Source organism: Falco punctatus, assembly GCF_963210335.1.
Source record: "Falco punctatus genome assembly, chromosome: 1".
Lineage (NCBI taxonomy): Eukaryota > Metazoa > Chordata > Aves > Falconiformes > Falconidae > Falco > Falco punctatus.
The window spans coordinates 77,917,314-77,930,529 of NC_137580.1; the positions used below are offsets into that span (position 1 = coordinate 77,917,314).

The window sequence follows — 13,216 nt, forward strand, 5'->3', positions numbered from 1 at the left end:
TATTGGGACTCCCGATTGCCACCTTATAATTTGAGAAAACTTCGACGTGTCTGACATGAGCATTTAAGTACTGAATTCTTCAGGCTTTATTCAGGCGAAACCCCACTTTTGAGGGACAGCAGAGCTCCTCTGGTTGTTCCCCTGAGAAGCATCTCTTAAACTTTTGCCCTTAGTTGTAAATATAAATGTTTTCTGTATGTCACTAAATACTTCCCTACTTCTGTGGCTTAACCCACAGGCAGCGTGGATGAGAAATAGATGAATAGGTTAGACTGTAAAAGAAGTAACTTCTGCTAAAAGACTTTCTGTCAGCATTTAGTAAGGAGGGAAGTATTTTTCTTAGTTTCCTTAGTTTCATGGTTATCTCAAGTGTGAGGGACTGTTAGTTGTCTTTGAATAGATAAGAGAAATATGTGAAAATGGATTTCAGAAATGCTGCTAGATGTGGTTCTGGGAGGGTGGAATTTGAATTTACCATTTGCCCTAGCAAAATTCTTCTGTAGATTTAAGTTGTTTATTGAATGAAACTAATTTCCTGATAAACAGATCGCGAAAGATAAATCAATGAGAGTAATAAGTAGAGAACACCAGAACACTGTCTGTCTTGAACTGGTTTTGTTTAAAGGAAAACTCTCAAAGACTGCCTGTGTAAAATGTCTGATGGAGAAGACTTCTACAGCTTATACAATTTTAACATAGTCATACTTCAGCCTTTGAAGAAGCACTACTTTTATTTTTCTTCTTGGAATTGTGTATTGAATGAAATTATTAACAATAACATGATTTCTGTGGTGCATGAAGTGCGGTAGTCTTACCCAGAATGAACAATGAGCTGGACTTTTTCAGATCCTTTCTCGATGGAGATGTTTAATCAAAAATAGTATTCCTAATAAATAGACCCTTCAATATTTTCTGCCGAGTTTCATGGCACATTTCTGTTTGCATTTTTCATGGAACTGATCGTGAACTGAGCATCAAGCTTAAAACAAACTTCCCGTCAACTCTTTCATTGTGTGCTTCCCCTGTTTCAGATATCATGCTATGGTGACTTACTACCAACGGATAACCTTTCTGCCAGACTAAACTGGAATCACTTGCAGTTCATTTTTGACAGTAACCCAACGTATGTTGTAAAACTTCAGTTAAAGCAGTTGTTTGTAGATGTTCCCTTTCTGATCCTGCTGTGCCGTAGAAGAGGTTGGTGGGATGAGCCCCCAGCTGTTTTTTACTGTTTTCCCCATTATTGCCACTCAGATGTGCCAGCAGTAAGTGCTGCCAGATCTGTTTCAACCAAGTACGTGCCATACACTAAAATATATATCATACAAATTAGGTGTGATGTTGTAGCAAGGCATTTTTGTCATCCACAGTATCTCCCCCTCCATACTAAAATGAACTCTGGGGATCTGTCCAGCTACCGTAGACTGCCTCCCTGTCTGACAGGGACAGTGAAAATGGCAGCCAGTAGGATTTGGAAGTAGTTTCTTTCATACCCAGCTTTGCTAAAGCTTTTCAGGTCAGCCTGGCTCATGTCTGAGAAGTCAGCAGTTCTTTGTGGGCAGGAAGGAGTTAAAGGTAATGATGATTTAGCTGGGGCTGGGTTGACCTGATCACCTGATGCGGTTCACCCGTTGGTATCTACCCATGCCTTAATAGTTGGTGTACTTTAAAGCATACTTGAACTTGCCACAGTGTTAACTTGGCTTTAAAGTGTAGTTCAAACATTCATGTGAACCTTGAGGGTGAATTTAGATCAGTACATTTACACTTCTTAATATAGCCTGCCTTTGGTCAGCATTTAGAGCATAGCATCTTTAGTATTGGATCTCTTACTCCCTAAAATAAATTTTAAAAAAAGGAAAACCAAAACAAAACCAGCACAATAGTTTGATATCCTCAGCAGAAGCAATAACAATACAAAAAAGATACTGATGCATTTTCAAATTGCATTGTCTTGCAGTATGGTTTCTCCAGCATAATTGCTTGACAAGACCTTTTCTTCAATTCCTTTAAATTTGACAGTTTTTAACATGTTAGACTGAAATTTGCTGTGACAAGCATGTGCCTGGGACTGAACTGTTTGGTGTTTTGCAGAAATGAAAAAAAAAACAACCAAAAAACAAAAAACCCCAAACAAACAATGTTTTGGACGTGTTTCAGTTGCTTCCTGTGTGGCTGCTACCAGCAGCTGTGGCAGAAGGCAGGAGGGGCCGTTGCTTCCCCGCTCTGAATGTTCCCTCTGCTGGTGTCCGAGGAGCAGGGAGAGGGGGTGGCTGCCTCTCCTGTGCAGGGTGACAAAACAGCAGCAAGGGGAGAAGGGCAGCTGAGGGGTGACAAGTCTAGGTGAGTGAGGAGCATCGACGCGTCCGTTAGAGGTGCTGGGACTGAAAAGCCAGGGAGGCCAGGAGAGCTGATGTGGCTGTAGGGTTGGATCAGAAGCAAAACTGGCTGGAAACTCCTGGATTCTCACTGCCTAAAACCTGGGATATAACCTGTGCTTCAAGTTCCAGTGTTGGGCTGCTGTCAGTGTCTTAACTGAAACTCGGTGACAAGCGTGTGCTTCATCTCTTGCTTTGGGGAACAGAAACTATATGGTGATAGCTTACTACCCTTAGTAATCAAGGATTGCAAGATGTCTGTGCTGTGTAACTTAACCATCAAACCTCGTGGATAAACTGTGTGGATCCCACAAGACTGAGTTTTTGGATTTGGGCAGGAGTGGGTTTGTGGGTTTTTGATGTGCAAATGGGTAAAAATAGTAAGAACTTAGTTCAGTGAGTTTAGTTCCTAAACACTTGGAAGTCCAGTACTCAGACATCTACAAGTAAAAAAAATAATTGATTGGCTTCCTACTGAGCATGCATTTATGACCTTGTCTTATATAATGCTGAGATATTTACAAAATTTCTAATTTGAAAATGAAATCTCTGGTTTCTTCTATGTAGCTGAATAAATACCGGTTATAATGGCATATGAAAGTGAGAGGCACGTGTTGGCCTGAAATGGAATTTTAAATTGTGACTGTTTTCTACAAACATCATCAGAATAAACAGACATTACAGAATTATCAGGACAGTAGCAACTACATTTTTTTCCGCCTGCACTGGAAGCAGAGACTTGTGTGTGTTAAGGGGACAAAAGCTGTCAGCTAGTCAAGAAATGACAAGTAGCTGCTATGGCTTCTTCAGAGGTACCACATGGCGAAGACCAGGATGAATTTTTATATTCAAGGGTGGTGGAAGAGGGGATTCCTGGCACAGTATTTGGCTGTAAAAAGGTAAAAGGGATTTGGGAAACTGAGCAGGAAGGATCAGTTTTGTAATTTTGGCCCCCAGCCTTGCCTCTGTTCTGTGCGTGTTCCTGTGGGAAGAAAGCTTTGGAAGGTTTTCAGGAGTACTACAGACAAGGCAGAGGGTATACACTTAAAATTACAGTTACTTCTTCAAAATGTACTATTAGTTGTAGCTGTCATTAACATGTATTCATTTTTATGTTGTCTAGACCTGCCAAGCGGTCCACATACTTACCGCTTAGAAGATCTTGCCTATACTAGAAGTGGAGATAAAGGCAATTCTGCGAACATAGGTATCTTTCTTTTTCTTGCTTTCTGAAGTGATACAAGATTTTTCACGTAAGATCTACGTATCAAGAGCTCTTAATGTTTTTTTTAGATGTCTCACATTACTTGGGTTTTATTTTTTTTAATTGTGGCTGTGCTAAAACAACAGTCTGTATAAAACAAGTATATTACTAGGGAAATATCTGTAGTTTTCTGTTTAGCAGTAGTCGAAATCTGACGTACTAAGAAAAAAAATTGCATGTCATACTGCAAAGAAAGGTCTTTGTTTAGGGTAGCAAAGTCAAGCTCCCCAAAGTTAAGAAATGCCTTTTTAAGGTTTCCTTTACATGTCAGTTGCTCCTCCTTCGTGTCTGTGTGTTATGTAATACAATCTTTTGCTTGTCTGATCATGTATAATATTCCCATACATCTAATTTTAACATGCATATGGCTCAAACATTGACAGTGTTAGGAGATGCTGAAGTTGTTCTTGCATGTAAGAGGATGTTTTTATTATATTGTTAATCCAAATGGTGTATTTCACTGTGCAGTCTCTTTACATGGATTGTGCTGCTGCTTGCATTGTTTAATAATTCCTTCTATTCCTTACTTCTGCATGCAACAATTGGCTCTCTTACTTGTTGGAGGATTGAGAGCATGTGGTGTTCAAAGCTCAGTATGAATTAAAGGTGCGTTTGGGATTTGATTTGCTATTAGCTGTCATGCTAAAATTGATTAATTCTGTTCATTTTATGTTTAGGGATATCGTTTACTTGTCCTTGTTTGTGAAACTGGTTTTTGGGTTGAAGAATGAAAGAATGTTGATTTTTATTTTTTTTTATTATTATTTTTTTATTCTTTTTCTTTCCCCGTGGATGACCACTGTTGCAATGTAGCATTGCCAAACCGTCAGTGATGCATCACTGACAGACTTCCTCAGATACAGACACTACTGCTTTATTAAGGAACAATGACAAGAACAAACTTGACCTCTAAGATTAATTTGGCTGTGAAGTCCACAGATAAAAAGATCCCCGTGACACAAATCTGCTTTCCTGATTCTGCTGTGGAACCTCTCAACTTCAGGATAAAGTTACCTGAAGCTTGTGAAAGCATATTTACAGCAATAAAAATGTAATTGTGATTTCTCATGCTTACGTCAGGATCTCACGCAAGAAGTAGGGCAAGGACCGAACCTTCAGTCATTGATCATGCTGTGTTATCGGTAATTGCAATTACTTATCTAAGTCTTGGAAACCATTTAGGGGAAGACACGTGCCTGTGGGTTGTTTGTTGTGGTGGTGATGTTGTTCTTTAGGTGTCTTTCAGTGGCAAGGGACTGTTTGCAGCCAGAAAAATAATTAGTCTGGGAGCATTCTTTCATGTCATTCTTCACACTAAGTCTCTACTGACAGAAGGAAAGCTGTCATACTATTGGTTTTTATTCAGGAGATCATTAAAGAGGATCCATATACATGGTTTCAGTTAGGATCTCAAATCAGTTTTGAAAGGGTGAATACAGATCAGTTTTAACAGCTGCTGTTCCAACTAACACAAAGTTATACACCTAACAGGTGTGATAGCACGGCATCCCCTCTACTATCCGTACCTAAAGAAAACTTTAACAGCCGAAGCCCTGGAGAATTACTTCAAACACCTTTTAAAGCAAGAAGAACCTGTAAAAGAGCTAGTAACAAGGTGAGTCGCTTGCTGTTTGGTCCTCAGTTGTACAGTAGATACATGATGGTATCGGAAGTTATCTTAAAGTATGTTAACATAAATATTACAAACCTGTGTGTATTGTTTTCAGTACATTTTTATGTATCTTTCTTTCCCTTTTTAAGTAACAGCTTGAGCAGTATTAATTGAAAAAGAATAATAACTTGGGCCTCTCCTGCAACTGGACAAAGGTAGTGAATCCATTTAGTGAAGGCACTTAAAATCCCAGAATTAGCACATTAGCGTTAGGGCTATTTCTTTGTTCTGTTCGGTACAGAATGTTTCTGCAAAATAGAAGTAACTTCTAATGTCCCTTCGGAAAAATATCTTCCCACTGTTCTTTGAACCATTTGGAGCCTCTTACCCACTTTTCTGACACATATACCAAGCCAGAACTGAAAGAAAAAAAACTCAGCTAATTTCCATTTTTAATATATGAAACGGAATACATCCTGAAGAGGACGCTTTTACCTATCTGCAAAAGAATGTCCTCTGCCAGCGGATGGCATTATGTAGTATTTTTGTTTTCATGGTGGTTTTGGCTGATGCTCAGGGTCCTTCCCGGGGACTGGCACGTGAGACACCCACTGTTCCTGTAACACGAGGTAATAGGGCTGTTTCTCCTAAGGATGTCCAATAAAACAGTCAACAGAATTCAAACCTTTTTCTCTCTTCAAAAACAAACAAAAGCTTAATATTGCACAAACCATTGAGTCTTCTAAAACCTGCTTTCATACAAAGTCAATTATTCTGCAGATCTGGAGATTCTGCCAAACCCATTATGTATTTCCATGAGTAATGGATAAACCCTTAAGTGTCTTTTTGCTTGTTGAAACAGCTTGAGTCAGAAAGGTGCAGCTCGAAGTTCAGAGAGAGCTTGGAGTTACTTTAACCCCTGATCTTTGAGTTGTAAGTGCCATTCTTTGTCTTCATAAGCGGCTCAGTGCAGGTCTCACCCACTGTTTCATAAGTGCTAACCGATCTATCTAATAAACTGATACCAAGAAATGTGATTGAGTTTCCTTTGAAACGTAAAGAAGGGAAGAAATCCAAAATGTCATGCCTCTTAATGGTACTTCTAGAAATTGATTCATTGTCGTTCCTTAATGCTGTTTATGTTCATGAAAAAAAAAAAAAAAAGCTAGAATTTGCTGTGTCTGGGTGAAGGCAATTTATTGTGGTTAATTAGATTATCTGTTTCTGGGTTTGGCTTCCTTTAATGATGTGATAATGGAGCTCTGTGAGTGAATTGAAAAGCTACTGGGGCAAAAGAATAAAGCCTTTTGTGGAAATATTTAGGATTATAAGGAATAAAGAATTACAAGCTCATGTGCTTCAGATTGTATAGTTTGTTTTTACATTACTTGTTTATTTTTTCGTTGTAACTGTCATAAAAAGAGCTACCTTACTCTTTCATTTTCCTTCGTTTCCTTTATTTAAATTGCGAGTGGTTAAGAAACATGCCAGCCATGGCTCTGGCTCACTACAGAGCAGAGAAATTCAGCCAGTTGTCTTTCATTCTTTTTCATTAAAGCTATTAAATAGGTGTACTAAACAGGGAAAAGGTGGGATTATCCTGATGGAGAACACTGAAAATTTATAAACTTCCACATTTTCAGGTAACATAGTGACAAAAGGTAGTCTTTCAGACCCTGTGTCCCAAAACCCCAAACCTATACCATTGCTTCTTCCCCTTATGTAGAGTACATTCTTAATAGATCTGGTAATCGTAAGATATGGAATAACAGACTTCTAATTTAGTGGTATTAGGTCAGTCATTTAAGAAGGATAGTCAGATTATCCTGTGAGAATTTGCTGGCTTCATCTTCTGAAATATGGTTGTTACCTTTGTGTTATGAGAGCATCCCAGTGCTCAAAAATAAAAAAAAAAAATGACACCTGATTTCTTCTTCTGGGATATTTTTACTGAGAGCTGAAGAACACAGAGTGTGCGTCCTGATGCTTCTTAGATTGCTTTTTTTGTAGGTACATTTGTTGTGGGGGGTGGGGTGGCTGGAATATTTCTCTATAGTATAGCTCATACGTAAATGCCTCTTTTAGCCTATGGACTCGGTTCCTGATTTCCTCTGATGTGAGGAATCCTATCTCTTCCTTGATTTAAATGCATTAGATAATTTCTGTTACCATTATTAGTTCCATGCATTTTAACAGGAAATTCAGAGGGAAACCTGCCTTTGAGCCAGCATGGGCAGCACTGGGAGGGAAGTAGTTAGGCAGGCACCCCATTGTGCGTAAGCATAGGAGTTCAGCTACAACAGTGAATTTTCCTTGTTTTACTGGTTTCTGTCACAGACTTAATATTCTTGGAAGGATTTATTTGTTCTCTGTGCTTTTTAAAAGCAGCTCTTAAAACTTTTGATTGATTTGTACAATTAGGTAACATTTTCTTCCTTTAGATCTCAGTTAATTAAACTTAAATGGTTTAATTATGCTGGATAAAAGCATGCCAGCATTTTGGTTAGTGTGTTGTTGCTGCTTAAGACTATTACGATGGTTGTAGTGGTTTTTCTTTTTTTATTATGGGAGTGTATTTTTTTGTGCGGAAATATATTGGATGCTCAAATGCTTCAAACTTCAAACAGACTTTAAAATATTGAACGTGCTGACCTTTGTGTATTATATTGTAAACCTAGTTTTAGCTAGAGTATCTCACTGTAAATATTTCCTCAAAGTACTTGAAGGGAATTCACCATTCTGTAACGTTCCAAATTAAGATCTGTTGCTAGTATTACATACTCCCTCTGCCAGAATTACTGCAGAAAGTAAAACTAAATTCTTCCACTGCTTTTACTGTTTGCTTCTGCTTTTATAAGCTCTTCAGTTTCTTTCCTGATTTGTCTACGCGACTGATTTTCATGAAACGTTTTTTCAGACCTGGGATATTAGCTCCTGGAATACATATCCCATTAGTCTAGTCCTTGCGGAGAGATCGGCCAGTTGTGAAATTGCTTGATGCCTGGAAGTCTTTGCCAGTTCTTCAGAGTAACATTTGCAGTGTAGTGTTTTGGTAGACCTCTAGCTTTCATGGTATATTCTTTTTGGAAATAAGTCTTGAGTTTTTTAGTTGAAAATTTTGTGGGGTCCTCTGATCCTGCTATGTAGTGGATTATGCTATTAGATTTACTAAATTAGGTAGAAGACTTATTGTGGAAATGGCTTTATTCTTCGTATTCCTGTTGTCTAGTAGAGCACTGTTGAATTAATTGAACTGTCCTGCATTCCCAATGGATTTGCCTTTGAGCATGATAATGTTGCCTGGCAACAAGTTTTCAAGGAAGGTCAACGGAATGCTAACGCCAGGGTTTTTCCTAATAACAACTAATAACGTTAATACTGAAGCAGAGTGTGGCAATGAAAGGGTAGAAGCAACAGCGAAAAGCCCTCGCCTGGCACACAGGCACAGAGACTCTGTGACTACTGCTTGCAAGAGCATAACAAGAACCGAAGTGTTTGCCAGGCTGCTCAGCAGGCTCATCTCCTTCCGTGAAATGTTTGCATCCTGTGCCCAAGATACAGGGGCATACAGAGCTGGGAACAGCAGCAATGACTGCAGTTTTCAAAATGCTAAAAAGGAGCTGAAAAAGATAAACCTCACAGTGACAAAGTCAGCGGTGTAAGAGCACTGCAAGAAATTCCAGCTATTGAAGGGGACAGATTTGAAGAATCTGCCCCAAACAGATGAAGATCAGGTAGGTGGGTAGAGAAAAATAGGTGGTGTTGGAGGAAACGTGATTTAAGTTGCAGCAGTAAAACATCTGGAGGCAGAGCAAGAATTGGATACCATCTTTCTTTGCTATTCCTCATCTTGCTGATGTTCTGATTAAATCCTTTCCTATATAAAAAAGGAAAGCTATTGAGTCCTTAGACAAAGAAAATATTGGAGAAAAGCAAGAATACAGGGAAGGTGACAAAACGCTGAAAAATTGTGCAAGGAGAAGCAAATGGAAATACGCTGTAGACCTATTTATGGAATTTGAAACAACTTTGTTAGGAAACCACAGAGCCATTTGCCAAACTTCCACAAAAGTTTCCAGGTTGGAACTGCACCAGTCAAAAGCAAGGATGGAAAAATCCTTACAGTGGCAATGGAACAGAAAAATAGGTCTGTCACAGTAAAATAAAATTTCATCTGAGCAAAGTACGTGGCTCCAAGAAAGCATTGAAATGTAGCTCTACTTTCCACTTGTTATAAAATTATCTGTAGTTGGTCGTAGGAGTTTAATCTAGCGACTCGTAGTTGTATCTCAGTAATAAGGAGGATGCCTTCCCAGTTAGCTGGTAGCCTTTGTTAGCAACAGTGAATTCCAGGAATTAAGCGACGGTATTTTTCAGTATTAGAACTAGGAAGTATTAAAATTACTTCCCTCTGCCCACTGTGTTCTCAGAGTTCATATTAGATCTTGAACTTCTTGTTTGCAGAGCCTTCTGTATGGGCTTTAACTCTTAGGGGGGAAAAAAAAAAAAAGTAGAAAACAACCTCATTAGAAATGAATGAGTCATGAAGTTGAATAGGAGAATGATTACTTTATGATCCTGCTTTAAAACTGTTAAGGGCTGTTGATTTGGAGTAAGGCAAAGGAACAAGAAGGTAGGGAAGGCCATGGGTTAATCTTCAGTTAACTTTTAGGCTTGACTCAGCAGTGGTATGCCGTCACAAGCGTGGAATTTTTGCATGCTGTCTTTTGCTTGACGTTCTGTACAAGCCTTTTGTACAAATTCTCCTGAGAAATAATGTGTAGATTTTACCTTGCAGATACGAGTTGCCAGGAATCCATGGATTAAACTTTGTTCTGAAGAATTCCCTTGGTGGTGGTGGCATAGCATCCCTAAGAAGTGACCCACAGGCATGTATCGAAGCATGTGTTTTAATGCAAATCTTTTATAACTCTGTATTACACAGTCTCTTTATAACCAGCTTTGGGGCTGGAACTGTAAGCTTTTAGTTTTGACTCTTCGGTTCCTTTTACTTTCCTGTTAATATACATTATGTACCTAATTGTTTTAAGTTTTAAGATTTGTAAACAACACAGGGAGGTAGAAGGTTTATTTAGAGTATTTGGTGAAAAAGATATGTACAAGGAACTACTAAGAGAGTCTTCCAATCAGTTGCACTCATTATGATGCGCTACCTATGGGTTTAGATGCACCAACAAAATTAGCATCTCAAAAAGTTTTGGAGTTGTACTAGACAATTCTGATCTTTTCCTAGTACGTACAGGAACTGTTAACTGTATAACAGCTCCTCTAGTTTAGCCTATGACTCCTACAGCTAAAATGTTAATAATATAAATCTGAAAGTGCAAACTAGATGGACAGAAGACCTTTTGTGTTGACGTTATGTGAATCTGAAACTAACTTTTTTAAAAATTTGAAACATCTAAACCTGAAGATGAGATCCCATAATGCGGCAATGCTGTGGCTACGGCAGAGCACAGTTCTGCCAGCATAGGGTGACAAATGCTTATGTGTACAAATAATCTCAGCGTGGTCAGGAGGACTGTTCACAAAACAAGGTCATGCTATGTATGAATCGGCTAGCAGAACTGACCCCAAATAAATTGATTTTAGCACTAGGTAAGAAGTAAATTGAAGAAACTATTCAATCTGTTCAGGTTGAGATGCTTGAAAACTAAACTGTACATTGTTTTCCTACTTCATTACATTCATTCACAAGTGAGGAAGCCAAATAAATGAACAGGGTAAATATAACTCTGGATAACTTACAATCCAGGGCTTGATATAAAGCTCACCCAAAATGTGTCTATGTAAGTATATGTTGAGATAAATACTCATAAAACTTAAAAACCACACTGCATTCTTACACTGATTATAGGAAAAATGCCTTATGAACCCATTTATAAAACTTACTTTACAAAGGTGGTATATTTAGATGGCAAACTGTAATGTTGATTTGGGTGTTTTTCTTACAGGGCAAAGCACTTGGACAGATGCTGTTGGATTTCCAGATTAAAAATGTTCCCGATTTAAAATCCCTGATAGAGTAACAGGTGTTTAATACATATGCTTTTAACACTGAGTGGTATAAAAACACATTATAAACAAGAACGGGCTTCTTGAGTGAGATATATTTTAGTGTGGGGTTGGTTGTTGGGGTTTTTTGTAAGTCAAAGAGTAGCAATTAGTGACAGTTATCTCTCAGAGGCTTAGCTATATGGCACAGATTAGAAAATGTTTTGAGTAATACCAGACTAATGGCTTTGTCTGTGACTGATAACATTTCCTGTGTGGATAATACATTGGATGAAGAATTAATTTATTTCCTGTAAAATAGAATTAATCACATTGCAACATAACATTTAATTATGAGACGAGATAATCTTTGGACCAAGATGGAAATTGTCTCCTGTTCAGTCCGTCTCGCTTTCCCTTCTCTCAATCTTTATTGGAAAATTAAATGGACCAGTGTCGTTGAGCTCGTGGCAGCTGCGTTTGTCCTGCACACAGAGTGTGTCTGGGCAACCTGCTGTGCGTCGTGGCGGAGTCAGCACCGTCTGGTACTGGGTGACAGCCTTCCCCAGCGGGCAGTAAGGAAAAGTCGGCGTTGTTACCGTTCCAGAGTGACTGGTAGTAAATTCTGACCTTTGGTGGTAATCCACCGAGCTTCTAGCACTTTGCCCAATTAAAGACAGGCTTTATTATTACAGCTCCCAACATCTCTTACTGATTAATCTATCAGTTTCAATTTACAACTTTCAACTGATAGATGAATCAGTAAGAGATTGCAGATCTCTGTGTGGGAATAAATCTGGAGATGAGGAGAGTGCAGTGAGCTAGTCCGCCTGCTCGTGCTCTCTCATGGAGGTGCATTCCTGGCAGGGAGGCGGTGCGCCTGGTGGTGGAGGGATACCTCGTTTTGTTTCAGGGCTGTTAAGTCCTCGTTTGCTGCAGCAGAGTTCCACCTGGATTAAATTCTGGACTGTCATTTGCATTGCCCTTCCCACGGAAGGGTCCACAAACTTTCCACAGAAAGGTCTGTCTCCTGCTGCAAAGGAATACCCTGTTTGAACGCAGCGTGCTCCATCCCTCTCCGGACTGCACCATCACCTCCCCGGCTCCCCTCCTGCACAACATGACTGGCATGTTCAAATTCGGGTACTCCTGAACCTCTTGACCTGATTAGGCAGAAACTTAAAAATCTGTATCATACCTCCTGGGACAACATTGTGGTGGAAATTCTGGCCCAATGACTAACTATTTCTTCTGCAGAAGCCGTAGAAATATTACTCCACAGGTTCAGGCATTTTATATTCCCAAGCTAATATTTTCATTTATTTTGGGGGGACTGTATTAATTGTTTAGTGCTGACAAAATGAGACTACTCATATCGGATAAAATCAGGAAAATAAGTATTTTTTTGTCACCAAAACTGTTAGTTGTTCCTAAATCTCAATCTGTGCTATCACTACTATTAATTTGCTAGTCTCTTGCTTGCTAATGAGGACTATAAAGTTAATTGTTCCCACCTTTTCCGTGGTTTTGCTCATTTGAATGGAAGGTATCGTAAGTGAACACTTTACCCATCTAAATATATTACTCTCTTAGCGAGTCCTAAGTGCTGTGTATACAGCATGATTCAGTCTAGTTGTAAAAAATGAGTCATTACTTCATTGCAGAAAAATATCTAACTTAACTTCAAAGGGAAAATGGCATGCTGGCTTTATTATGTTTACAGTTATTGATTGTTAGAAAACTCTTGTTAATAACTTGGAAGCCTGTTAGTTTAGCAAGACACAGAGGTATTGAAAGGAAACAAAGTGGGAGACCCGAGTAGCAAACCTACAAGGATAAAAAGGCTACAGTAAATATTTGCAGTTCACTCGATATGCTGTTTAAGTGACTGTAACTGTGTATACAATTATTTTTGAATAAAAGTGAACATTTATGAAGTATAAATTT

General features: G+C 38.8%; 1 protein-coding gene across 5 annotated transcripts in view; it reads left to right on the forward strand.

Annotated features, from left to right (window-relative positions):
- The window catches only part of LOC308067350 (uncharacterized protein), a 64,928-nt gene extending 51,715 nt beyond the window's left edge, over positions 1-13,213 (forward strand). For 2 of the 5 annotated variants that reach the window (XM_080396081.1, XM_080396082.1), the window contains exons 17-20: positions 3,502-3,585; positions 5,134-5,257; positions 10,053-10,143; positions 11,230-13,213. In XM_080396081.1, coding sequence (XP_080252207.1) covers positions 3,502-3,585; positions 5,134-5,257; positions 10,053-10,143; positions 11,230-11,304 — 374 coding nt within the window. In that variant the 3' untranslated portion in view covers positions 11,305-13,213. The other 3 variants (XM_080396084.1, XM_080396083.1, XM_080396085.1) reach the window with 3 other exon arrangements.
- Positions 13,214-13,216: the final 3 nt, after the last annotated feature.